The sequence below is a fragment of the Sturnira hondurensis genome, unplaced genomic scaffold (assembly GCF_014824575.4).
Source record: "Sturnira hondurensis isolate 20B ecotype Veracruz unplaced genomic scaffold, ASM1482457v3 Scaffold0010128, whole genome shotgun sequence".
Lineage (NCBI taxonomy): Eukaryota > Metazoa > Chordata > Mammalia > Chiroptera > Phyllostomidae > Sturnira > Sturnira hondurensis.
Genome location: NW_028082759.1, coordinates 6760123 through 6788089, shown reverse-complemented (window position 1 = coordinate 6788089; position 27967 = coordinate 6760123). Strand labels below are relative to the sequence as shown.

Genomic DNA, 27967 nt, shown 5'->3' with positions numbered 1-27967 from the left:
GGCAAGATATATACTGGTTACTATTCAGTTAATACCAAAGAAGGGAGAATAGATTTTAGAAAATTTAGTAGACTCTGTCATGTCATAATTATTCTGTATCTAGCTATTGTACTAAAGTCTCATTAATTGTAGTAGTTTTTTTAATTAGAGACTCTTGGAATTTCAATAAAAACATACTAGCAATAAGATTGTTTTATCCCTTTTAAAATATTTTTTCTACAAAATGTTTTTTCTCATTATTGTATTTGCTAGAAACTCTAAGACAAGTTGAGTAATAACAGCAAGAACAAGTATTCCTAACAGAATTTCTTTAATTAATATAATTCTATTATTTTGCCACTTAGGATATTTGGCATTGGTTCTTAGAATATTGTCTTTATTCCATGAAGGGTTTTCCTTTAATTCTTATTTCACTTAGAACTTATATTATAATAAGACTGCTGAGGTTTGTCCATTTTTTGACATTTAATTATAAGATCATGCTTGTCTATTTCAATGTATTAACCTAAGGAATTATGTTGATGCTAAGTGAAATAAGCCAGGCAGCAAAAGACAAATACCGTGTGATCTCACATATAACAGAAACCTAATTAACAAAACAAACACACAAGCAAAATAGAACCAGAGGCATGGAAACAAGGAACAAACTTACAGGGACCAGAGGGAAGGGAGGAGAGTGATGAGAAGAAAGTAGAAGGGCCTGGTTAAAATGACCCGTGGACATGGGCAACAGGGTGGGGATTGACTGTGGGAGAGGGAGGAGGCCCAGGGGAGAGCAATGGTGGGAAATTGGGACAACTGTAATAGAACAATAATTTAAAAAAAAAAGAATTATGTTGAGCCCTGGCTGGTGTAGCTCAGTGGATTGAGCACGGGCCTGTGAAGCATAGGGTCGCCAGTGTGATTCCCAGTCAGGGCACATTCCTGGGTTGCAGGCCAGGTCCCCAGTATGGGGCACGTGAGAGGCAACCACACACTGATGTTTCTCTCCCTCTTTCTCCTTCCCTTCCCCCTCTCTAAAAAATAAATAAATAAAATATTTTTTTAAAAAAGAATTATGTTGACACACTTTTGATAAGAAAATAACTGGAATAAGGCAGCTTTATTCTATTTGCTGTACATGTTTTGTATAAACTGCTGATGTAGCAAAGATATATGCTACTATTTAGATAACAGCTAATACTTTTTAAAGATTTTTTGCATCTGTCATCCAAAATAAGATTAGAGAATAATTTTATTTTCCTTTATTTCTTTTTGAGTACTTTCTTAATACATTTGAAGTTTTACTTATGCAAGATTGATATTATGCACTAGGAAAATTTATACTTCCATGGTAAAGAATAGTGTAAGTGAAATTGGAACCATGTATTCTTTAAAAGTAAGATACAGCTCAGTTATAAAATAATCATGCCCTTAACTTTTTTAGGGGATGCAGATTTTCATTACTTTTCTAATCTCTTCTTCATTGTCTGTCAAGTTTTTCTCTTTGTCTTGAATAAATCCTGGCAACTTCTGTTTTGCTCGAATATGATTCATTTTCTCGAGGTTTTCAAATTTGTTGCAATAGCTGTACCTATAGCTTTTATAATCTATTTTTCTGATCTTTGCTGTGTCTTTGGTTATGTATCCTTTCTCATTTCTCATTTCTCATATAGCATTTCTTATAGGAAGTTCAGCAATTTTGTAATTTTGTTTGAAAGACCTTCTATAAAGGTGCATTTATCTTTACTATTTATATCCATTTAATGAGTTTTAGCTTTTATATTTATAATTTTTACTATACCCTTTTATTTTACTTTGAACTGTGTTCTTTCATAACATAGGCATTTATAGTTATAAATGTTCATCTGGATATAGCTTTTTGCTATGTTCCAAAGGTCTTAGTATGATATTTTCTAAAGTTCCTGGCTATGATTTTCCAGAGAATTTTTATTTTGTTAGACCAATTTGGTAATTAATTTTAAGGTGACTAATATTTATTAATCACATTTCACATTTTTATTTCTAATTTAACTTGCTCAATATCAAAAGAAATACCCTATAAAACCTCTACATGAATATTTTTATAAAAGTATTATTTGAGGTCAAATAATTTTTTAATGTTTTATAGACATTAAAAAGAGAATTTTTAATTAATATGCATGGACTCTTTATATATCTATTAATTAAATGTTTATTGCTATATTCAGTTTTTCTATGTTCTTGTTTATTTCTTGCGTGTTTAAGTTACACTGTTTCCAAAGACTTTTCTTCTATTACAAGCTTTAATAACCCTAGCAAAAATAATCTATTATCCACTTAGAATTCTTCAGGTGACCCTTCAAAGTATCTTATTTTTTTCCTTCTTTCAAATACTCTTAATTGTTAGTTTAGGAATTTAAAAAAGAGAGAGAGAGGAATACACTGCAGAATAGCATCATATCAGTGGTCTCTGTGAGTCTGGCCTATTCTGGTTTCTCCACTCAGGAATAGTAAGGTTTTTCCCCTTTAGTTTGCATGTAAAGCCTTCTATAAGCTGCCTTACTATCCTCTTCTGATCAGTGATAAAATGCAGAGTATTCATATGCAGTCTATTACATGTCCAAGCATGTTGTGTATTCTTTATCAAAAGCCATTTCCTTTTAGAGGACTATGCTACTTTCCTTCAATTATATATTAAGACAATTTAGTAGTGATTTTTTTATTTTCTAAGCATTTTTCTTGTTGGTAATAAAAATTTAACTATGCTTAATGAAGATCAAATGTCTAAAATGATATGTTACTCATAATAATCACCAAAAGCTGATAATATTGGATATACTCACATCACACCAAAAATTAGGAACCTCTTGAAAATATTAAAAAAGCACATATAAAATGAGAAGTCTCTCCCTCTGCATACTGTAAATGATCTGTTGGAATCCAACATTACCACTTGATGACCTCAGAATTTTTGTGCAGACTTGTTAGAACTTTTTGGTACCAACTTTTATTGACCTACAAGGTCACTATAATTTGGGTAGCAGTAAGTAATGCTAGAGTCTGATACAGCTTCTTTTAATCTAAGGTAAAGAATTTAAGCTGATCATGATGAAGTATGACAACCGTATTTGACTAATCTCCAAAGAAGAATATGTTATTGCGATAGTAATGAGACAAGCCACCCAATTAATTAATAGCAAATGAGACAGATTGCTTTGGAAGTTTTCCAAGAGATAATGTACTTCTGGTGCTTTGCTTCAAAGGCAAGGTAGACCAAACATCCTTAATCCCTGTGGGTAGAGAAAATTTTGATTTTCTATTCCTAAATTTTATGTGCCAAAATCTAATCTACTATGGAGACAGAACTGCAGAACTGAGAAACTCAGATGTTTACATTAAAATTATGAGTCTGGTAACCCATGATGACCATTATGAAATCTGAGGGAGCTCTTTTGATGTTTTCTCTACCTAAGAGTAACAATGGACATATTATAATCTTGGAATCCATAAAATGTTTTTATTTATAGCTTGTTGGATTCTTGCAAAAATATCCACTTCACAGTGAGGAAATTGAAGTCCTGAAATGTCGAACAATACACTCCTGCTGTAGCTGGTGGGCTCCCACAGGTCTAATTGCAAGGCAGCCGCCCCCTCCTATCATTGCCGGCATGGCAACAATGGAGAACAGCGCCCCCTCTGTTCCCACGTGTTGACTGCAATAGCCACAGTAGAGAAGGAAGCCATGGGAAAAAAAAAAATTAACCTTTGCCTAAGCTCATTTATTTTTTCAATGCCTAACCTTGTCTTAGGAGAAAATAGAACCAATGGATTCCAAGTTAAAAGATCTCTTAAGTACTAAATAATCAAACAGATGCTTTCTCCCCATTAGATTGGGGAGTGCTGGTGAAGAGAATGGTAATTATCTCTTTATTATAACCCTGTGCTGAACTCATTCACAATTGTGGAGGGAACCTGACCCTCCTTGTGTTCTCTGAAAACTCCATGAAGTCCTGTTTGGTTTGAAGAATCAAGTAATCTGATGCCAAATTAAATTTCCTGTGGTACTTCTTGTTTCCCACTGAAGTGCCTTTCAATTCTAGCTTCTTAATCTTGTTCTCAAATACCATTTGAATATAGAAAACATAACAAAACACACTACAACAAAACTGCTCCCAAAGCTTATTAATATCGTGTGGTCTATTTACCTCTATTCTAGTGTGTCAAAATTCCTGCATTTCGCTGAGAAGGAAAGATGGATTGCTTTTGTTTTCTAATCTCTGGAAGAGGAGTTGAGATGTCAGTAGAAAAGTGCCTCTCTCCATCACCAGAGGAAGCTAATCAAGGAAAAATGTCTGTGGGTAGTAGATACATTAATCTCCCCCTGGATCGGGGGGCTGTTATGAGGTGTAACTAATCGTATCGTTGGGACCATCTTGGTCTGTAATAACATGCTCGACAGTGACATCAGTGGTTGTAGGAGATGGATGTTGCGTGTAAAGGAAAAAGCACTGTTCAGCTGGAATGTCTATCTGCAAGCCTGTGGACAACAGTGTTGGTCCGCGGTGAGTGCGGCCACTGTGTTCCCACAATAACATAGTCGCCATATCCTGTCATCAGCATGTCTCTGAAACTGTCTCAAGCTGTCATCATGTGGCAATTTCAGATCCACAGGCTCTTATAACAACTTAGTTCTGAAAAATGACCTCTGTCAAGGTGTCTACTCGAGCCTACTTTAGTGCTGAGTCCAAACGCTCAGAAATTTTCTTTTTAAGAGACTCCTACAGTACTTCAGTGGCAGGCTTAATTCACAGCCTTGGTTTCCAATTCAGAAACGTTTGGGTTCCAGACCAAGTTCTTCTTACATTTTCTGTGCAGAAAAAGTGTGCTGTGATCTCTTGCTGCATGTTAAATGCAGACATTCTGATTAGCCAGTCACTTATCTACCAGCAGATAATTGGCAGAATGGAAAGAGCCACCAAATGGACTAGCCGGGCCCTGGGATGGCCTTGGCATTGGCATGAAGTCTGTGACTGCCTGCAACAGACACTTCTGTTCTTCAAGTGAAGCAGTGACACTCTTTAAGGCCCTTTCTTACTTTAAAATTGTATGCCTTTTTTTAAAGTTATTTATTCAAAATCTTTTTTTTTTGCTTTTTTTCTACTAAACTGGAAAATCTTTAAGAGGCGAAAATGGAGGTTACAATTTCTAAATTATTTTTAAAATTTTAAACTTTAAAATAATGTTAAAAGTATTTTCAATTTAAACAATTAAATGTATTTTTATTAAAAAAGGTACCTTTTTGGATTTTTTAATTTTAAAAGGAAAATGGCAGAAAAGACCAATGAACAGCATTTTAAAACAGCAAGTTAGATGTGTATATCATGTGCCTGGTATGCAATATTTAGGGACACTGAAAATCACAATTTACTTAGGATTTCCTGGTAGCAAAAGCAAAAGGGGAAATTAGACTGTATTTTTACCTTCTAATTTTATTTCAAAGGAACTGCATATTTTTTTTCTAGAGAAATAAGCATTTCCTGAAAATAAGTCCTTCTCCGCTGATACATACCCTGAAATTAATTGAAACATTTTCAAAGGGACATTGATGTGTACTAGAGAAACACAACTTAGTAAGAAACAAGACATCCTATATAAGTTATTTGTATGTTTATGAGAACAACCTAGAGAGAGCATTTACACATCTGCCTGTGCTATGTTTTTCTTTTTTCCGTGGTAAAGACGATTGCCGTGTGTTTAATCAATGACTCTAATTTTATTTTTCAGAATGAAAAATCCCCAGGGCGATCCGCAAGTCGATCGAGTAATATTTCAAAAGTAGGTGAACTTCATTTTCTTCATTGTTTATTGATGTTCATATTTTATGATTTTGAGCAAATATTTTATAACATTTAACCTCTAATTCCCATCTGTGAGCAATATACAAATATGACTTGGTAATGACTTTGACTATAGTATTTCAACTTTTTTCTGTGGTGAAAGGACATGACTTTACACAACAAAACAAGTTAAGCTGTTTCTTCCTCTTCAGTGCTGTATGCAAAAGAACATTTGCTACTTTAGAGGATCAGACAAAATCTGTCTTTTTCCTTTCTCCTTTCAAGCATCACAGAGCTGCCACACACCCAACATGAAACTATATCGATGTTCATCATACAATTTCCATGAATTCAATGTTTTGGGAGTTTGGGCTCAACAATACAAGAATTTAACTTTTCTCGTCGCCAGGGCAGGTTTTAGAAACCAATGTAAGACATTAGTTTGGTCATATTTACTTTAGTGTCAACAGATGAGAAAAACAAAATACTCATTAGACCAGGAGTGTCAAACTCATTTTTACTGGGGGCCACATCAGCCTCACAGTTGCCTTCAAAGGGCCAAAATAATTTTAGGACTGTATAAATGTAAGTACTCCTTAACTGTTAAGGAGCTGAAATTACATTTGGTCCTTTAAAGGCAACTGTGAGGCTGATGTGGCCCCCAGCAAAAATGAGTTTGGCACCCTTGCCCTAGACTGTCTATAAATCCAACCAAGACACCAGCGTGCTGAAAAAAAGTTGTCATGGGAGAGATGCTCTAGATTTTTATTTTGCCTTGGAAGCAACAATTAAGAGCTAGCCTCTAAAATGTGGCACTACACGATGCATAGACTTGGTGCATGGGGAGTGAAAAGTCATTTAGAGCCATATGTCAAGTTGGAAATCTATGACTTCCAAAAATATAGTTCAGACAGAGATGGATTTACCATGAATAAAATGTCCATTACAGGTCCCCTCATTTGCCAGCACCCTTCCACAACCTTGAACTTAATTTTGTATATGTAAATTGTATTTTTTCCTTTAAGAGAGTCCCCAAAATACTAATAAATTTTATCCACTACAGAATTTAAATCTACTTCCAATTTAAGTGCACTTTAAATTTTTGTTTTGTTTTGGGAAACAAAGGACTTCATCACTCATTGCAAACAGTAGTAGCCAGACTATTAGCATTTCCTTAAGTCGGTTTTCCAAGGCCGCTTCCTTCGAGACAAGGCCAAGAGGGCCAGGTTACAGACACTTGCAAACACATGGGGTTGATTACAGGAGGAGAACCCTGACTGTAGGAAACCCTCACATTTTTAACAGACAGTAAGCGTGGCTACCTACTGCTGCATGGGGAGACTACTTCTCTACGGTACAATGCTCTGCACGATATGAACATCTTTGAAAAAGGTAATCCAGAACAAAGGCAGTTAATGCTTCTTCTTGCAAGACATGCAGAGATACAAGAGACACATGGAGAACTGTAGCTCAGTATATGGTACTGGACATTCTAGTTACATTCAGATCTGGGCACTTCATAGATTGAGAGGCCATGTGGTATAGTGGTTAAGAGTATTAACTCTGTAGAGAGAGGATCTGAGTGCAAGGTGCTTCTTACTCAGGCTTTTCGCGGATGTAACCCTTATACCTTCACATAACCCTCCTAAGGCGAGGTTTTTTCCTGTGTAGCATGAAGATGCTATCTGTCACCTGTAAAGGTTTTTAAGTGGCTGTAAATTAGAACAATGCTTTTGAATTGTCTGTTATCTTAGTCACATTATGGTGACCCTTGCACAGCATTGTCTTTGTTCCAGGCTTAAATGTTAATGTCGGCCTAGAAACTTGTAAAGGGCCCTGACAACTCCTTGGTCACAGGAAATGTTGTTTCACTATCAGGGGTGAAATTATATCTGCATTTCCAAACTGATGTTTGAGACTGACACAATGCAGCTTGTTTATAACATTTTAGCCTTTTAATTATTTGATCCATAAGGAGTAAAAAAGTCAGAAGTATAGTTTCCATTCTGTGAGTTCTTCCAGGCTCTGCTATGTATCGATTGTGTCCTTGCGTGGGAGGCAGGCAGTAGCTGAAAAAAAATTGCATTCTATTCAGAGAGAAATGAAAAGTTATCTTCTTTATTTTTTAGGTTTTTAAAATTATTTTTTTTAGAGAAAGGGGAAGGGAAGGAGGAAGAGAGGGAGAGAAACATCAATGTGTGGTTGCTTCTCATATGCCCCTTCCTGGAGACCTGGCCCACAACCCAGGCATGTGCCCTGACTGGAATAGAACCAGTAGTGTTTTGGTGCTCAATCCCCTGAGCCATAGCAGCCAGGGCTTCTTTTTTTTTTAAGATTTTATTTATTTATTTTTAGAGAGAGGAAGAAAGGGAAAGAAACATCAATGTGTGGTTATCTCTCACATGCTCCCTACTGGGGACCTGGCTTACAACCCAGGCATGTGCCCTGACTGGGAATCCAACTGGCAACCCTTTGGTTCAGAGGCCAGCACTCAGTCCACTGAGCCACACCAGCCAGGGCTAAAACCTATCCTCTTCAATGGTCACCCTAATTGTACAAGAGCAAAAATCAACTCTCTCACACCTCTGGAAAGAAAGGAGATTTTAGTGGACATACTTTTTTATTTAAGGCAATATAACTTTCCTTTTATTTATGGTCATAGTGACAGTTACAAATGCTAAATACATTGTTGAGTCCTCACTGTTTTTTCATGAGTTAATAAGTGATAAATTCTTCTTTAAGACCAAGTATGAAATGACAAAATCTAGCAATATTGTAGGGTTATTTTTCTTTTAAAGTAGGGAAGGAGAAAACATTAAAATAAAACCAGGATGCTTTTCCTCTAATTTTGTCCAAATAGTTTTTATATCAAAAAAAACAGAGTTTTTCAAGGACATGATAATCATTATAACAGAGTAATTAAGAGTAAGGCTTCCCGAGTAACTGCTCAGGAGGGTTCACTTCCTTAGTAACTGTGTCGGCAAAAGGAGGAAATATAACATCTCTCCCTTTGGGAGTGGTGCCTAGAACACTGGCCTTGTGTGGTATTAGCTTTTCTTATTACAGGGCTTTAAGTATTTATGTTTCAATAACAACATCAAATTAAGTCCTCATAGGTCTTTTCTGTAAGCAAGTGAAGTTGAGACATAGGTTATAATATGTACCTTGTTTTCTGACTGGAATGAAAATAAATAAGAGCTTTGACAGGATTAAATAAGATGTTCATGATACGACAATTTTATTGAAAAAAAGCACTGCATTTTCCTGTTTCATTAAAAAGTGTGTGTAAATATCAATAATAATTAGTAGTATCATCCATGGTGGCTGTCTTCCTTATCTTCTATCAGGTTCGTGCCATCCTGTATTCCTTAGTATGGAAAATCACAGGTAACATGGAGGAATCGTCTTAGAATGGGGTAGCAGAAATGCCTTCCATACTGTTGAGTCTGCTTTTCTGCCTATTTTTTGCTGTTCCCTCCTGAATCAGTAGACCTTCTAATCAATATTTGTGGAATGTCTCTCATAAGGAGTCTTATTCTCTACTGGAATTGATGGAATAATGGAAAAAACCTTCCAAGTCCTCAGTGATCATACAGTGAAGGAGTTGAAATATGACATGTATATCACATATTACATATTGTGATATATATATATATATATATATATATATATATATATATATATATATTACTGAACAGTATAACTTTTAATGCAGAGAAGATAACAGAGCAGACCTGAGACTCATACTCTTAGAAATACCTGCTGGCATCTGGGAATTAGACCAGTGCCCTGATTGATAGAGATAGTGTACTGTGTCTAAACTGTGCAAACTATGTATTTTGACCTAAAGGCCTGCTCTCCTAGAGAAGTCTAGAATTTTGATATATAGTGGGCAGTGAGTACCTACCTGCCCAGCTCCAACAAAGACTAGGCATTGAGTCTCCAGTGAGTTTCCCCGGTAGATGCAGCATCTCACATCATCACTGCGGGAATTCAGTGCATGCTGTGCAACTCCACGGGGAGTAAACTTTTGGAAGGTTGAAAGTTTTCTCATGGTTTCCTTTGCTGATCTTCCATTGTCGCCTTTCACAGTAATGAGTCTAGCTTTGTGTATGATTATAAGTTCCATTCTAGGAGCTGTTCTAGAAAAATCACTAAACCTGGGCAGGGTCATGGCAACCCTTGGTGTATTAGTCGAGAAAGTAGAGACAGAGGCTACGAGAGTTCAGAGAATGATCACGTCCATTTGGAGAAGACAGGATAACATCAGAGAAGGTGTCTTGGAAGAATGGTTCATAAAGAGGCACTTGAAGAATGGATGTGATTTGATCAGCAGTCAGGAAAGTACATTTAAAGGGATATAGGTACAAGGCATAGAAGCTAGAAAGCATGGACTATAAGGAAAAAGGTACATAAAATAGTTTTTAGGACCCTTGAAAATAGGATGCATTCTCTTTAGTCACATTAGTGTTATCTGGCTTGGAGATGTAGAGATGTGTTAAGAACCCATCAAGATCTCTGAAACTTTTTAAAAGTAAATAGATATGAACCTGAACATTATTTTTGCTATTCAGGACTGTATAAGCATGATCTTGCTATCGTGAATATGAAATATCCAAGTGTGGGATAAATAACAAATGTTGAATTATTGATGAACATTAAAAATGTCCTCTGTAGTCTTTACCTCTGAATTTTTGTACCATATATTATTCAATTGCAATTATACTTTAAGTTTTACAGTCATTCCAACTTTTAATTTTTTATTAGTTTATATTTCTAGTTTGTTTTAGCACATGTAAAACAGACAGACCTCTGTCTCTTTTTTCCTATGCCAATAAGATTTGTGTATCTTGGATATGTCAAAGTTGACCAAAAAGCTGCGGAGTAGCTATATAGGTTTAAAACAAAACAGTGAATGTGTGATTGCCGAAAGAACTTCTGTGTGAACACGGCAGCATTTATTCACCCATCACTTACTCTTTCCTCTTTGAAAAGCTGCTTTTGATATTAGTGCTTTATGCTTTTTAATGTGCATATGACTCACAAATTGGCTCCTCAAGATGCAAAATTAGCCAAATTTGGTCTTTCTTTTATTTTTCTTGGGTGAGGGATCATTATGTTCAACTAGCAACAGTGTATTATGTATTTCACAAGAAAAACATTTCAAAAGCAAACTGTCAAAAGGAAAGAGAGCCTTGTACTTTCAATTCAAATCAACATCTAGGATTTTCTTTTCAATAAAACACTTTATGCTTTTCCATCTATGCAGGAAGCAGCTCACAAAAATCTAATCTACTTATGAAAAGAAATTCCAAGGCCACTGCCTTAACAAAATGACATTTCAGGTAGTTTCCACCATTTCTTGTTATATTCCCAAGACTTCATTTACTTGACAAAGGTTCATCTAAATTTTTCATTTGGTCTAGAAACATGTAAATGCTAAGGTAAAGATCGTTCATTGTGTATAAAATATTGTTCCTAAAGCTTTCTCTTCTCTTGTCTGTACTCCCTAGTTAATTGAGCAATAAATGGAGATGTATGATGTAGTCAATACAATTTATTCAGCCAACATTTTTGTAAGGATGTACTACATACAAGTCATTACCTGAACTGTAACATTTTAAGTAAGTAGATGGTTTTCTTGGATCAAATACATGCTTTGACTTTACTTCTGTCAATTTTCATTTCTTCCCATTTTGCCAGATTTCCCTTAAGATTCCAAATACTCTCCAGCAAGGTCAAGGTGAAAGCATTCCCCAAATGTAAAAGGTATTGGGAATTTTTTCAGGTTAACCTGAGCCAAGCATTTGTATCTCTGAACAGGTGTTTAATGTTCTGATTTATTAAGCTATCAACTTGGTTTGCTTATACAAGGGACCTATAAATCAGCCATACCCTCAGACTACATATCTTTAGAGGGTAAGTTTGATAGGTTGATGAAGTAAAATGGGATGTAGAGTTAAGAAACAACTAAAAATGTGACAGACTAATGTGAGAAGTTTTGTAGAGCCTGAGTCCTGAGACCAGAATTGAAAATGGGGATAAATTCGGTTGAATTAGTCAAGATGTCAAGGGAAGATTAAGAAAGCCTGAGAACTTCTTATATCTGGGAGCTTTTTCTTTCTCTACACTCACTCCTTGGGTGATCTCATCAGGCCTCAAGACTGGTAATTTGAGAAGGACTGCTCTGGAGTATCTAATATGTTTGTAAGAAGGTCCAGATTTCTAAACTGTCTAGATGCTTTAGAAGATCCAGAGGGAAAAATAACACTGAAATTGTTTCAGATTTTTCTGAAATGTGTAAAAATACACACACACACACACACACACACACACATATATATATATATTCATGTCTTTTCGGAGAGAATACTCAGTTTCCATCAAATGAAAGATCCACAAAGAGTAGAATTACATCTCCTTGTATCTGTAGAGAAATACATGTAAAAGGGTAAGTCTTTTGGGTGATGATGAGCTTTTTTTGTGTGTTTGGCTAACACTGGATTGATTTCCCATTGGATAGTTATAGAACACCTATTTACTGCATGCAAAAATTAGTTTAGATGCTAGAGATTCAAAGCTGTCAGAGCTACTAAAGTCACAGCCATTATGAAATATGTATTCTAGGATTATTGCATGTTCTCTGGATTGTTATTTCTAGCTGAGAAGTTTTACAGTTCTGTTTTTTATTTGTTGGTTTTCAGAATTTTATCAAAGCTTTAATAACTCTCTTGGACTTCAAGAACTAGGAAAAGCCATATGCTTGGGAAGTTTTGGGTATAGTAATATGCCAGCCTTTCCTTTAGCAAAGGAATTTTGAGAATCTGGGGGCTACCAGTGCTGGGGTCCAGACTAGGAAAGCTATTGACTTGAACCTTGGTTGAGGTGGCCTCTGTGTTCACAACCAAAGGCAATCAAGGAAAACACCCTGCCTGGGTCACGATTTACAGTGCCAGGCAGCGTCTGTTACTGATGAACGAGCATCTGAGTCCTCACATATATTCTGGCAAGTAATAGGTACAGGAGGATTTGAAATATATTCTCTACTTTTTCCTTCAGTAATACGGTCCTTAAATTTATGTAATCTTTATTAAGTAGCAATTTTGTTCAATATTAGTACCATATTTAATTTATTTAGCCCTCATTAGCCTTCAGATAAGAGGAAGAGTTGGAGTTTTGTGGGGGGTTTTTTTTAGGTGTACTTCTAACATGACCAACACATGGATGGTTGGTTGGTAGGGAGAGGGATTCATTTCTAAAGCAAGACATTTTGGCACAAGGGCTGTTTTTAAATTCCACTGTTAAGTGCTGTGAGGGATTAAATCTCTGACCAGAACATTTGCTAAGAAGCTGGGATCAGTAACATTTTTCTCCCCCAACACTTAATCGACGATACAGTCTTCTTTCAACGTTTAACCAATTTGCATTCTCTTGCCTCTGAACATTCCTTAAAAAGAGATGACTCCCTTTGTGGAAAGTCCAGAATCAAAGAAATTTTAGTGAAACCAGTTATTCAGAAGGGCTGTGTTTGTGGAGGTGAAATTCAGAAACAAAGCTGCAGGCTGGCTCATGAGTCAGACATGGGGAGCATGGGATTACTGCTGGCATTTAGTCCACGTGCCCCGCATCTCCTTAGCCGAAGAACTCTGGCTATCACCAGGAGTGTAGACAGCTGAAATCTCCTGACCCAATGTCCAGTCAAGGACAGGCTCCTAAAGAACTGAGAAAACAGGTCATGCCAACCACTCAGTGGGAGAGGACAGGCAGGGCCCGGTGCCAGGACATCATGCCGCACTGGCTGTGGCTTACTTGACATGTGTCGAATACCTATCATATGTCAAATGGACCCGTTCATTTGAACTTAAACTCTTTAGTATCGGACTTGAATATTTTTAAATCCCCTTTCTTTTGCTATAATATATATTAGTAGACTTGGGAAATGAGTTATGGATCTCATGTCTTTTAAACCTATCTAATGACAAAAAACATTTCTCACCTATTGTACTGGTGGTGGGGGAAATCTTTCTCCAGGAGCCTGTGTCCTTCAGGTCAAGATGAAAAAGATTTGTTTTAGGATATATATATATATATATATGTATATATATACAGGTAAATTTTCAATATACAGGTAAATTTTCAGTAGCAAGTATATGGTTATTTACTCTTCAACAATATTGTTTAGTATGGTAGCCATTAGCCATGGGTGACTATCTAAATTTAAATTAATAAGTTCTTTTGTTGTCTAGCCATATTTAAAGTGCTCAATGACTACAAATGCTTAGTGGTTGCTATATTGCACAGCGTAGCTGCAGACTATTTCTGTCATCACAGAAAGTTCTATCAGACAGACACGACTGTTGTAGAAAAAACGTTAAATTCCTCTGTGATGAGAACTGTGAAGAGTGCCTAGATGTTTTTAATCCGGCCAGAAAAGTGATCCCAGTCTGGAAAATAGTGATAATATTTTAAAATTTCAACATGGAAGTCCTTAAATTCTGATACCTGCCGTTTATTTAGTCTTGCTTAACAAGAAGTACTAAAGAGCAAGCACTAGGGATGGTGAAAGGGTCAGCCCTGGGGAATTCGTGACACCGCTCTAATTGCTGTGGCTCTGGTACTGCAATAATGTGGAATGTTGTTTTTCCAGACTAGGTCACAAAGCTAAAGCGGACCCCTATTTTGGTTCCCGTAAGAATTCTAAGGGGAAATGAATATCGTGGTTTTATGGTACCAGGGTGAAAGTTATTTCTTGCCACTGGTCATCCGTATTATTACACAGAACAGAAACAGAACAGGCTACCTTGCAGTTGTAGTTTCTTTTCCAACCTTGCAGTTGTAGTTTCTTTTCCAAAGTAGAGATTTATTGTACATGAAACTGAATACATTACATTTATTTCTATAATTTCTGCAGATGCTCATATCTTTTAATGTAATGCATCTCTGATGAGAAGGAATTTATATTCAAGTCTAACTAGTCATGAACTAATAGTTTTCTGGGCTGTTGGGGGGTGAGACTGGGACAGGAGATGGTACAAGAAAAAGGAATGGATACTGTCCATGGATACTCTCAGCAGCCACAATTTTCTCCCTCTTGCTTTCTCCAAAACTTGATCTGAAGCCAAATTAGTATTTATTTTCTTGAATATACATAAGGTCAAAAAAGTACAAAATTTCTTTAAATTTATGTAATCTAACATGGTAGTTTGATTGTTGCATTTTTGAGGTTTTTTTGTTGCACCCTTGAATTTTTCTTGGCCTGTGATTTTCTTTTAGAAAATAATTTAATTTTGCAGATTTTCTCAGTTATAACAATAGGCTACATTTAGTTCTTGGCGACTTGATCACTTGAAGGACTTAGGGATCTTCTAGTTCAAGTGCTGTAAGTTTTAAAAAAGAGACATTATGTAAGTCATTAAAAGTCAAAGAAGTCATAGTTTTTGATCATCTTTAACTAACTTAAAAGATGATTATGTTGACATAATTTTTATAGGATTACACCAAAAGCTCCTCCCACTGCCTCTCTCCTTTTCTGTTGTTTGTTATAATATTAGATAGTAATTATCTTTTCAAGCTTTTTATGGTCTTGGATTTTTTCTGTGTTCTGTGTTACATTTGGGTCTTGTTCCTTTGCTTCTCCTGCCTGCATTTATTTGGTTACTCGCCATCACCTAATAATTGTTTCCTTTCGGTGTCCTTGGTCACCGATCACCTCTCCTATTTTTGAGCTCTTTCCATAAATCCTACAGTGAGGAGAATGTTGGCAGCTGTGTTGTTAATGTAATTAATGTTCATAGTCAATTTGGAATGACTAGGCCAAATCAATTCACTTTGAGACTTAATGTACCCAATTTGGCTGCCTTTGTTGATCAGATTAACTGGATAATTGTCAAATCTCCATCTCACTAATTACTATAGAGACACCTCAAATATTCCCTTATTTGATTGTCATTTCATTGAAATTTACAATCAAACTTGTGTGAAGGAATACTGACACATAAATAGCACCAATTTAAGCTGAAATTCAATAACTACTTGCATTGTTTTCCATCTCATGTTTCTGCTGAAGTGAGGAAAATGGGAAATTATAACGCATCTCTCTTGCTGCTACCAGGGGAAGGATCAGTGAGGAGAACTCTGCATCCACTGTACATAAAACTCATAAACATAATACATCCCCTCCCAGCATACTAAAATCCTCAGACCTAATGACTTTTTATTTTTACCTTAAAAATGAAAATACAATAATTAAATACTTTTTTTTTGACCCAAGGGCCATCAGGCTGCCAGAAGGAAAATTTCTGCTGACCAAACTACAATAAACTAGGATTTTATTCATTTACTCAGCAAACTTATGTTTTGTACTAGTTCTGTGATGAGTGAGAGAAATGTAGTTTTTTGTGTCCTGGAATGTTCATTGAATTTGAGAGGCTATTAGATAATAACCCAATGATTACAGTTTCATATTAAATGCTTTGCGATTCCCCTATTTGGCATTTTCACTCTTTGAAGATGATTTTGTTTAGAGAAAATACTTTAGAGAATAAAGAGCCCAGAAATAAATCCATGTCTCTGTGGTCAATTAATATTCAACAAATGGGGCAGAAGCATAAAATGAAGTAAAAATAGCCTCTTCAACAAATGGTGTTGGGAGACCTAGACAGCTACATGCAAAAAAATGAAACTTGATCATCAACTACACCAACAACAAAAATAAACTCAAGGTGGATAAAAGACTTAAATATAAGTCATGATACCATAAAAGTCCTAGAAGAGAATGTAGGCAGGAAAATCTCAGATATTCCACACAGCAATATTTTCACTATAAGTCCCCTAATGCAAGGGACATAAAGGAAAAAATAAACAAATGGGACCTCATCAAAATAAAAAGTTTCTGCATGGCTAAAGAAAACATCCGCGTCAAAACCCAGCGACTTAGTTGCCCTGTTCTAGTGAACACTTTAGGGCTCCGTTCCTGCTACTTAACAGGCATGAACAGCCCAAAAGATGGTGCAAGAACTCAAAGTCCCAGAGCCAATAACTCTAAGTGACCGAGAAATTGCCAGCCTCTCAGAAGCACAATTCAAGACACTATTTATCAGGATGCTCACAGAACTGGTAGATTATAGTCACAAATTAGAGGAACATAGTCACAAATTAGAGGAACATATGAAGGCTAAACTAATTGAAATGAAGGGAGATGCACAGGAAACCAATAGTGATGGAAAGGAAACTGGGACTCAAATCAATGGAATGGACCAGAAGGAAGAACAAAACATCCCACCAGAAAGGAATGAAGAAATGAGAATTCAAAAAAATGAGGAGAGGCTTAGGAACCTCCAGGACATCTTTAAACGTTCCAACATCCGGATTATAGGGGTACCAGAAGGGGGAAAGAAACAGCCACGAGTGGAAAACGTATTTGAACAAATAATAAAGGAGAACTTCCCCAGTCTGGCAAAGGAAATAGACTTCCAGGAAATCCAGGAAGCTCAGAGAGTGCCAAAGAAGTTGGACCCAAGAAGGAACACACCAAGGCACATCATAATTACATTAGCCAAGACCAAAATGAAGGAGAGAATCCTAGAAGCAGCAAGGGATAAGGGGACAGTCACCTACAAAGGAGTACCCATCAGACTGTCAGCGGATTTCTCAAAAGAGACCTTACAGGCAAGAAGGGGCTGGAAAGAAGTATTCCAAGTCATGAAATCCAAAGACCTACAGCCAAGATTGCTTTATCCAGCAAAACTTTCATTTAGAATGGAAGGACAGATAAAGTGCTTCTCAGATAAGGTCAAGTTCAAGGAGTTCATCATCACCAAGCCCTTATTATATGAAATGCTAAAGGGACTTATATAAGAAAAAGAAGATGAAAAATATGAACAGTGAAAGGACAGCAAACACACAGTTATTAACAACCACACCTAAAACAAAAGCAAACCAAGAGGACAGCTAGATCAGGAGTGGAACCATAGAAATGAAGAACACATGGAGGGTTAGAAACAGGGGGGTGGGAGGGGGAGAAGGGGGGAGAAGGCACAGAAAATAGCATAGATGGTAGGCAGAAAATAGATAGGGGGGAGGGCGAGAATAGTGGGGGAAATATAGAATCTAAAGAACTTGAGACACGTGGTTATAAACTAAGGGGGGGAGAATGGTGGGGGAGGGAGTGTGAGGGTGGAGGGGAATGAAGGGGGGAATAGAACAACTGTAATGGTATAATCAATAAAATATATTTTAAAAATAAGTAAATAAATAGCCCTGACTTGCTATAACTTTTCAAGTTCTTAACATGTTTGACCCATGAAAAGTCAGAGCTGTTGTTTTAAAACAGATATAGTAACTACATTTCTAAATATATTTTCAAACATGAAATTAAGAAAAATGTACTGATACTATCAGAATAAATATTTCTAAAACTTGAAAAAAAAGAAAAGAAAACATCAGCAAAATGATAAGGGAACCAATTATATGGGAAAATTTATTTGCCAATGATACCTGGGACAAGGGTTTGATCTCCAAAATATATAAATAACTCACATGACTCCACTCCAGGAAGACAAACAATCCAAATAAAAAATGGGCAAAGGACCTAAACAGACACTTCTCCAAGGAGGACATACAGAGGGCCCAGAGACATATGAAAGGATACTCAGCACCACCAGCCATCAGAGAGATGCAAATTAAAACCACAATGAGATACCACTTCACACTGGTCAGAATGGCCATCATAAACAAAGCAACAAACAAGTGTTGGAGAGGTTATAGAGAAAAGGAACCCTAGTACACTGTTGGTGGGAATGGAGACTGGTGTAGCCACTGTGGAAAACAGTATGGAATTTCTTCAGGAAACTAAAAATGGAACTACCTTTTGACCCAGCAATCCACTGCTGGGATTATACTTTAAGAATCCTGAAACACCAATTCAAAAGAACCTATGCACTTCAATGTTCATAGCAGCACAATTTACAATAGCCAAGTACTGGAAGCAACCTAAATGCCTATCAGTAGATGAGTGGATCAAAAAACTGTGGTACATTTACACAATGGAATACTACACAGTAGAAATAAAGAAACTCCTACCCTTCGCAATAGTATGGATGGAACTGGAGAGCATTATGCTAAGCGAAATAAGCCAGGAGGTAAAAGACAAATACCATATGATCTCACCTTTAAGTAGTGGAACCTAATCAACAAAACAAACAGGCAAGCAAACTATAACCAGAGACATTGAAATAAAGAACAAATTGATAGTAACCAGAGGGGAGGATATATGGGGATAACTGGGGAAAGAATGGGGAGGGCAGTCAAGGAACATGTATAAAGGACCATGGACAAAGGCAAAGTCAGGTAGGATTGAGGGTGGGAGGCAGGAGTGGGTGAGGCAGGAGAAAATAGCAGTGGGAAAATGGAGACAACTATTAAAAAATAGAAAGAATTATAAACTAAAATCTATCAATGGCAGTTTCAAAAAAATAAAATTATACCACTTATGATGTGGCAACAAAATAATTGTAATTAATGGAGGGTAAAATGGTCTATTTATAGTTGTTTGTATGGAAAAGAATGTAACAGTTACTAAATAATAATACAAGAATAAACTCTGTTTTGTGTAAACATAAGAAAAAATATAAACTTACTTTTTGTGCCTGCCCAACTACAAAACAGACAAAAAAGAATGTGCTGAAAAGCTAATAACAAATTTTCAAGTTTCTAATTCATGTACTGAGAGATTAATTTTAAATAGTTTAGAAAGACTTTTAATGGAAGAGTTTAGTTTTGCAAAAGTGGCTTTGCTCTCAAAGCAGAACAAGTTGGCTAAAAATAATAAAAATGATAGTAATTTTTAATGGTTCCACAAATATACATTTGATTACTGTATTCCTGGGTTTTTCACCATGAATTTTAATGTTAGACTCATTTTCTACATATGCATACACTGCATAAAAGAGTATATTTCTTACATCAGCTGAATTTCTGACTTGCTTATTTTTCTAAGTGGGCAAAAATAATAATAGTTAGCATTTATTGAAAACTCAAGTGTCAAACACTGAGATAAATATCTATCATAGGAGATAAAGTTTAATTTAATGTAAGTGTTCAGGAAAATCATACCTTATGGATAGAAGTAGTTCAGTAAGTACATACTCAGAGTACCTGAAGGAGATTTCAAGAGAAATATTAACAGAAATGTGGCCCATCCATTTAACTCTCCACATACTTTAGGCCTGCCCTGCTCATTCACTTACATATGAACCCCAAGGAGAAAATAGAACAACATATAATTTATGTAGAGACCTTTTAGCCCAAGTATAATGGTAAACTTTGTTTGCTGCTTAATGCATAGTGCAATTATATATAAATATTATATTTTAGGTTAAAAATTATTTTGTTTTTAGAACAAGATTGAATTTTAAGTTATTTGATGTTGGAAGTTTGCGGTGTCTTATTAATATTTTTTGAACTTTAAAAAATATATTTTATTTATTATACTATTACAGTTGTCCCACTTCCCCCCTTATTCCCCTCCTCCCTGCGCACCCTCTCCCACCCACATTCTGCCCCTTGAGTTCATGTCCGTGTGTCATAAGTTCTTTAGCTCCTACATTTCCTATACTATTCTTGCCCTCCCCCTGTCTATTTTCTACCTGCCATCTATGCTACTTATTCTCTGTACCTTTTCCAATTCTCTCCCCCTCATACTCCCCTGTTGATAACCTTCCATGTGATCTCCATTTCTGTGGTTCTGTTCCTGTTCTGGTTGTTTGCTTAGTTTGCTTTTGTTTTTGTTTTAGATGTGGTTGTTAATAACTGTGAGTTTGCTGTCCTTTTACTGTTCATATTTTTTATCTTCTTTTTCTTTGATAAATCCCTTTAACATTTCATATAATAAGGGCTTGGTGATGATGAACTCCTTTAACTTGACCTTATCTGAGAAGCACTTTATCTGTCCTTCCATTCTAAATGAAAGTTTTGCTGGATAAAGTAATCTTGGATATAGGTTCTTTCATTTCATGACTTGGAATACTTCTTTCCAGCCCCTTCTTGCCTGTAAGGTCTCTTGAGAAATCAGCTGACAGTCTGATGGGAACTCCTTTGTAGGTAACTGTCTCCTTTTCTCTTGTTGCTTATAGAATTCTCTCCTTCATTTTAATCTTGGCTAATGTAATTATGATGTGCCTTGGTGTGTTCCTCCTTGGGTCCAACTTCTTTGGGACTCTCTGAGTTTCCTGGAATTCTATTTCCTTTGCCAGATTGGGGAAGTTCTCCTTTATTATTTGTTCAAATAATTTTTTCACTTGCTGCTCTTCCTCTTCTCCTTCTGGTACCCCTATAATTCGGATGTTGGAACATTTAAAGATGTCCTGGAGGTTCCTAAGCCTCTCCTCATTTTTATGAATTCTTATTTCTTCATTCTTTTCTAGTTGGATGTTTCTTTCTTCCTTCTGGTCCACACTGTTGATTTGAGCCCCAGTTTCCTTGCCATCACTATTGGTTTCGTGTACATTTTCCTTTATTTCACCTAGCATAGCTTCATATTGTCATCTAATTTGCGACCAAATTCAACCAATTCTGTGAGCATCCTGATTACCAGTATTTTGAACTGTGCGTCTGATAAGTTGACTATCTCTTTGTCCCTTAGTTGTATCATTTCTGGAGCTTTGATCTGTTCTTTGGATTGAGTCATTGTATTTGTCTCAACATGCCTATTACGTATGAGGGGTGGAGCTTTAGGTATTCACCAGGGCGGGGCAACCCGTGTGGCTACGTGTCGGCGCTGTATGTGGGGAAGGGGCGCTAGAGGAAACAATGGCACTTGCCCCGCTCTCTGCTGGATTTCAGTCACTTCTCCAGCTTCCCACCAGCAAACTGGGCCCTTCTGATGCTGATTCCCAGGTGAGTTGGCGTGTGTATGTTCTAGGACCCTGTGGGTCTCGCGTATGAACTCTCTTGGGAGTCTGGGAGTTTCTCCCACTGCTGCCTCAACCCCCACCGGTGTTTTCAATCAGTGGTTTGAAGCTTTATTTCCCCACGCTGGAGCCCTGGGTTGCGTGGTCTGTATTGCCCCTCCGATCGTTCCTCCTGGTTTATCCGCGCGCGCGAAAGTGGGGCTGCCTGCTCCACCAGTGCCGCCATAGCCTCGCCGCCCGCTACAGCCTCACGCCCTCTGCTCTGCAATCCGGTGCTGAGTCTGCCAGCTGCCACCTTGCCGCGAGTCCTCTCGGTACAGCCGTCTCCGGCCCTACTACCATCTGGATGAGTGTGTTTTCTTTATCTACTTGGTTGTTGGACTCTCATATCATTTGATTTTCTGTCTGTCCTGGTTGTTTTTTGTTTTTAAATTGTTATTGTCCTTCGTTTGGTTGTGTGAGGAGGCACAGTGTGTCTACTTATGCCTCCATCTTGGCCGGAAGTTGCAGTGTCTTATTAATATTAATAAGGATCCATAATGGGCACTTGCTATTTGTCATTTATTGAGCACCTACTATATGCCAAGTATCCTAGTTGGTACTGTACACATATTTTACTAATCCTGACAGGATATTTCTTAGATAGATTTACAACTTAAAACTTAGAAAACTAAGACTTAGAATTTACTGAATTACTCTAAATCATGAAACAGATTTGTGATAGAGCCTGTATTTTTAACGTAGGTGTTGTACTTCGAGTTACCTATCCATAGTCTAATGTACCAAACCACCTCCACTGTCGTCTGACTTTTCTTCAGTGTGACACACACACACACACGTGTGGATGGCCACCACGGATTATGTAGGACTCACATTACGGAAAGAAAAGGAAGCAATTTTAAAAATAATTGGATAATTAATATGATTGTGTTAAGAAAGATTCTGAGTGGCTTATTTCAAAAGAGCGGAGGAAACCACTTGGGTTTCTTGAGAAGGAGAATAGCATATTAGAAATGGGATTTAAAAAATAATGCATTGTCAACGTGTAACATGGTGCATTTAACGTTTATGCATTTCACTGCATGTGAAATTTTACCCAGAAATGTGTGGTACGTAACACTAAATGCTGGTTGATAATATGCACTATGAATTATTTAGAAATGAAGTGCTTTTTTGTATGCAACTTACTTTGACATTAATCATACAAATAAGATAGATTTTTGAATGGATAAAAGATGAATAAACAGATAAATATGGATGCAGTAATATAAGCTAAATTTTAGAAACACACATTTGAGTGTTGGCGTGCAGGTGTTACTGCGTAATCCTTCCAGCTCTCGTGTATATTTGAACATTTCTATAAGAGGTGAACAAAAGTAGCAACATTGGTAGCAATGTGTAGGGTAGATTGGAGGGGCACAGAGCATTTCTCAGAGACATGACAATAAACTGAGTGGAAGGTATGAGAGCCTGGGCAAGGTGACGATGGGAAAGAAGAAATCCTGATTAATATTTAAAGTAACTAAATGAATTCTGTTTAAAAATTAGAAATAAGGCATGAAATCAGAATAAATGGATCTTTTTATTTTTCAATTACAATTTACACTTAGTATCATTTTACATTAGTTCAGGTGTACAACAGAGTGGATAGATTATTATTCTTCACAAAATGGACCCCCCAAATAATTCCAGTATCCACCTGATACCATACATAGTTATTGGAATATTACTGACTGTATTTTCTGTGCTGCACTTTACATCTCCGTGACTGTTTCGTAACTGCTGATGTGTACTTCTTAACCCCTTCACCTTTCTCATCCCCCCTCCAACCCACCCCACCTCCTCTGGCCACCATCAGCCTATTCTCTGTATCTATGAGTCTGTTTCAATTTTATTTGTTTGTTTGCTTTGTTGTTTTGATTCACGTATAAGTGAAATCATATGGTATTTTTCTTTCTCTGACTTATTTCACCTAGCATTAATACCCTGTAGATGCATTGATACTGTTGCAAATGAAATGGTTTCGTTCTTTTTTATGGCCAAGTAATATTCTCGTGTGTGTGTGTGTGTGTGTGTGTGTGTGACCATATATTTATCTACTCATCTACTGATGGGCACTTTGGCTGCTTCCAAATCTTGACTATTGTAAATAGTGCTGCAGTGAACATAGGGGTGCATATATTCTTTTGAATTAGCATTCTTGGTTTCCTGAGATATATATCCAGAAGTGGAATCACTGGGTCATAAGGCAGTTCACTTCATTTTTTTGAGATAACTCCATACTGTTTTTCATGCCCCAATATGCATTCCCACCTGGGAATGCATAAGGGTTCTTTTGCATTTCCCACTGCAAAAGAGCGGGAAATTCCAAATTCCAACCCCAATTCCCACTGCACAGGGTTCTTTTCCTCAAATGCTTTTTATTTAATTATTGTTCAAGTACAGTTCTCTGTCTTCCATTCCAGCCCACAACCCACCCCCCCAGTGCCACCCTTGTTAGTTTTTGTCCATGTGTCCTTTATACTTGTTCCTGTGAAACCTTCCCCTTTTCCCCTGAAATTCCCTCTCCTCTGGTCCCTGTCTGTGTGTTCTGTATTTCAGTGTCTTTAGTTATATTTTGCTTGCTTGTTTGTTTTGTTGTTTAGGTTCCTGTTAAAGGCGAGATCATATGGTATTTGTCTTTCACTGCCTGGCTTATTTCACTCAACATAATGCTTTCCAGTTCCATCCATGCTGTTGCAAAGGATAGTAGCTCCTTCTTTCTTTCTGCTGCATACAATTCCATTGTGTAAATGTACCATAGTTTTTGGATCTATTCATTTACTGCTGGGCACCTAGGTTGCCTCCAACTCTTGGCTATTGTAAATTGTGCTGCTATGAACATTGGGGTGCATAGGTTCTTTGGGATTGGTGTTTCAGGGTTCTTAGGATATAATCCTAGCAGTGGAATTGGTGGGTCAAAAGGCATATTCATTTTGAGTTTTCTGAGAAAATTCTATACTGTTTTCCATAGTGGTTGTACCAGTCTGCAATCCCACCAACAGTGAACTGGGGTCCTCTTGTCCCCACAACCTCTCCAACATTTGTTGTTTGTTGCTTTGTTTATGATGGCCATTCTGATTGGTGTAAAGTGCTATCTCATTATGGTTTTAATTTGCATCTCTCTGATACCTAGCGATATCAAGCATCTTTTCATGTGTCTCTGGATCTTCTGTATGTCCTCCTTGGAGAAATGTCTGTTCAAGTCCTTCGCCCACTTTTTAATTGTATTGCTTGTCTTCTTAGAGTGGAATCATGTAAGTTCTTTGTATATTTTGGAGTTTAACCCCTTGTCTGAGGTATCACTGGCAAACATGTTTTCCTATATAGTTGGTTCTCTTTTTATTTTAATACTGTTATCTTTAGCCATGCAGAAGCTTTTTATTTTGATGAGATTCCATTTGTTTATTCTTTCCTTTATGTCCCTTGCTCTAGGGGACATATTAGTAAAAATGGTGCTGTGTGAAATATCTGATATTTTCCTGCCAATGTTCTCCTCTAGGACTTTAATGGTGTCACAGCTTATATTCAAATCTTTTATCCACCTTGAATTTATTTTGGTGTATGGTGTAAGTTGGTGCTCGAGGTTCATTTTTTTTTTTTTTTTTTGCACGTAGCTCTCAGGTTCTCCCAAAACCATTTGTCGAAGTGGCTATTTTCACTCCATTTTATGTTGCTGCCCTCTTTGTCAAATATTAATTGACCATAGAAACTTGGGTTTATTTCTGGGCCCTCTGTTCTGTTCCATTGGTCTATATGCCTGTTTTCATGCCAGTACCATGCTGTTTTGATTACAGTGGCCTTGTAATACAGTTTGGTATCAGGTATTGTGATCCCTCCTACTTTGTCCTTCTTTCTCAAAATTGCAGCTGCTATTTCAGGTTGTTTATGGTTCCATAGAGATTTTTGAAGTGTTTGTTCTATGTCTGTGAAATATGTCATTGGTACTTTAATAGATACTGTATTGAATCTGTAAATTGCTTTGGGTAGCATGGACATTTTGATGATGTTAATTCTTCCAACCCATGAACATGGTATATGTTTCCATTTGTTTGTGTCTTCCTTGATTTCTTTCTTCAGTGTTGTGTAGTTTTCTGTATACAGGTTTTTACCTCCTTGGTTAGGTTTATTCCTAGGTATTTTATTTTTGTTTTTGCTATATCAAATGGGATTTTTTTTCTTGATTTCTGCTTCTGCTGTTTTATTGTTGGCATACAAAAATGCCTTTGATTTCTGGATATTGACTTTGTATCCCACTGTTTTGCCAAATTCATTTATTAGGTCGAGCAGTTTTTTGGTGGAGTCTATAGGATTTTCCATGTACACTATCATGTCATCTGTAAACAATGACAGTTTTGTTTCCTCCTTTCCAGTTTGGATGCCTTTTATTTCCTTTTCTTGTCTGATCACTGTGGCTAAAACTTCTAATACTATATTGAATAGAAGTGGTGAAAGTGTACACCCTTGTCTTGTTCCTGAGATTAGTGGAAAAGCTTTTAGTTTTTGCCCATTGAGTATGATGTTGGCTGTAGGTCTCTCATATATGGCCTTTACTATATTGAGGAATGCTCCCTCTATTCCCACTTTGCTGAGTGTTTTTATCATAAGTGGGTGTTGTACCTTATCAAAAGCTTTTTGCGTGTCTATTGATATGATCATGTGATTTTTGTCTTTGCTTTTGTTTATAGGATGTATTACATTTACTGAGTTGAAAATATTGAACCATCCTTGCATCCCTGGGATGAATCCCACTTGGTCATGGTGTGTGATCTTGTTAATGTATTGTTGGATGCGATTTGCCAATGTTTTGTTGTGGATTTTAGCGTCTATGTTTATCAGCAATATTGGCCTGAAGTTTTCTTTCTTTGTTGTGTCTCTATCTGGTTTTGGAATTAGGATGATGCTGGCATAAAAAAGAGTTTGGGAGTCTTCCCTCCTTTTGGATTTTTTGGAATAGTCTGTGAAGGATAGGGGTTAGCTCTTCTTTAAATGCTTTGTAGAATTCTCTTGTGAAACCATCTGGTCCAGGACTTTTGTGTGATGGGAGTTTTTTGATTACTGGTTCAATTTCATCTGCTGTTATTGGTCTGTTCAGGCTTTCTGCTTCTTCTTTGTTGAATTTTGGAAGATTATATTTTTCAAGAAATTTGTCCACTTCACCTAGGTTTTCAAATTTCTTGGCATACAGTTCTTCATAGTAATTTCTTACAATCCCTTCTATTTCTGTGGTGTCAGTTGTAATCTCTCCTCTTTCATTTCTGATTGTGTTTACTTGGATCCTCTCTCTTCTTTTCTTGATGAGCCTACTTAAAGGCTTGTCGATTTTGTTTATCTTTCAAAAAAACCAGCTCCTGGATTCATTGATCCTTAGAATTGTGCTTTTAGTCTCTTTGTCATTTAATTCTGCTCTGATCTTGGTTATTTCCTCCCTTGTACTTGCTCTGGGCTATCTTTGTTGTTGTTCCGCGAGGTCTTGTAGATGTGTAGGGTTAGGTTGTTTGTTTGAAATATTTCTATGTTTTTCAAATAGTCCTGTATTGCTATGAACATCCCTCTCAGGACTGCCTTCACTGTGTCCCATAAGTTTTGGGTTGTTGTGAGTTCATTTTCTTTTGTTTCCAGAAACTTTCTGATTTCTTCCCCAATTTCATTCTTGACCCTTTCATTGTTTAATAGCATGCTATTCAATCTCCATGATTTTGAGTATTTTGGTTTTTTTCCTTTGGGGTTGGTTTCCAGTTTCATCCCTTGTGGTCGGAGAAAATGCTTGGTATGATTTCAATTTTCTTGAATTTGTTGAGGTTCCTGTTGTGTCCTATCATGTGGTCTATCTTTGAAAATGTTCCATGTGCATTTGAAAAGAATGTGTATTTAGCTTCTTTGGGATGAAGGGCTCTATATATACCAGTTAAGTCCATTTCATCTAGGGTGTTGTTCAATGCCACAATATCTTGGTGATATTTTGTTTGGAAGATCTGTCCATTTTTGACAGTGGGATGTTAAAATCCCCTACTATAATTGTGTTGCTGTCAATATCTTTCTTGAGGTCCTCTAAGATTTTCTGTATATATTTGGGTGCTCCTATGTTGGGTGCATATATATTTATGATGTTAGTGTCTTCTTGGTGGATTCTTCCCTTGAGTATTATGAAGTGACTTTCTGGGTCTCTCTTTATGGCCCTTTTTTTGAAGTCTATTTTGTTTAATATGAGTATTGTTATCC

The 27967-nt window shown here is 36.8% G+C and overlaps 1 protein-coding gene across 1 annotated transcript in view; it reads left to right on the top strand.

The window, feature by feature from the left end:
* The window catches only part of MARCHF1 (membrane associated ring-CH-type finger 1), a 244950-nt gene that overhangs the window by 110752 nt on the left and 106231 nt on the right, over nucleotides 1-27967 (top strand). The window contains exon 2 of the mRNA XM_037058324.1: nucleotides 5746-5796. Coding sequence (XP_036914219.1) covers nucleotides 5746-5796 — 51 coding nt within the window. The remainder of the gene's footprint in view (nucleotides 1-5745; nucleotides 5797-27967) is intronic.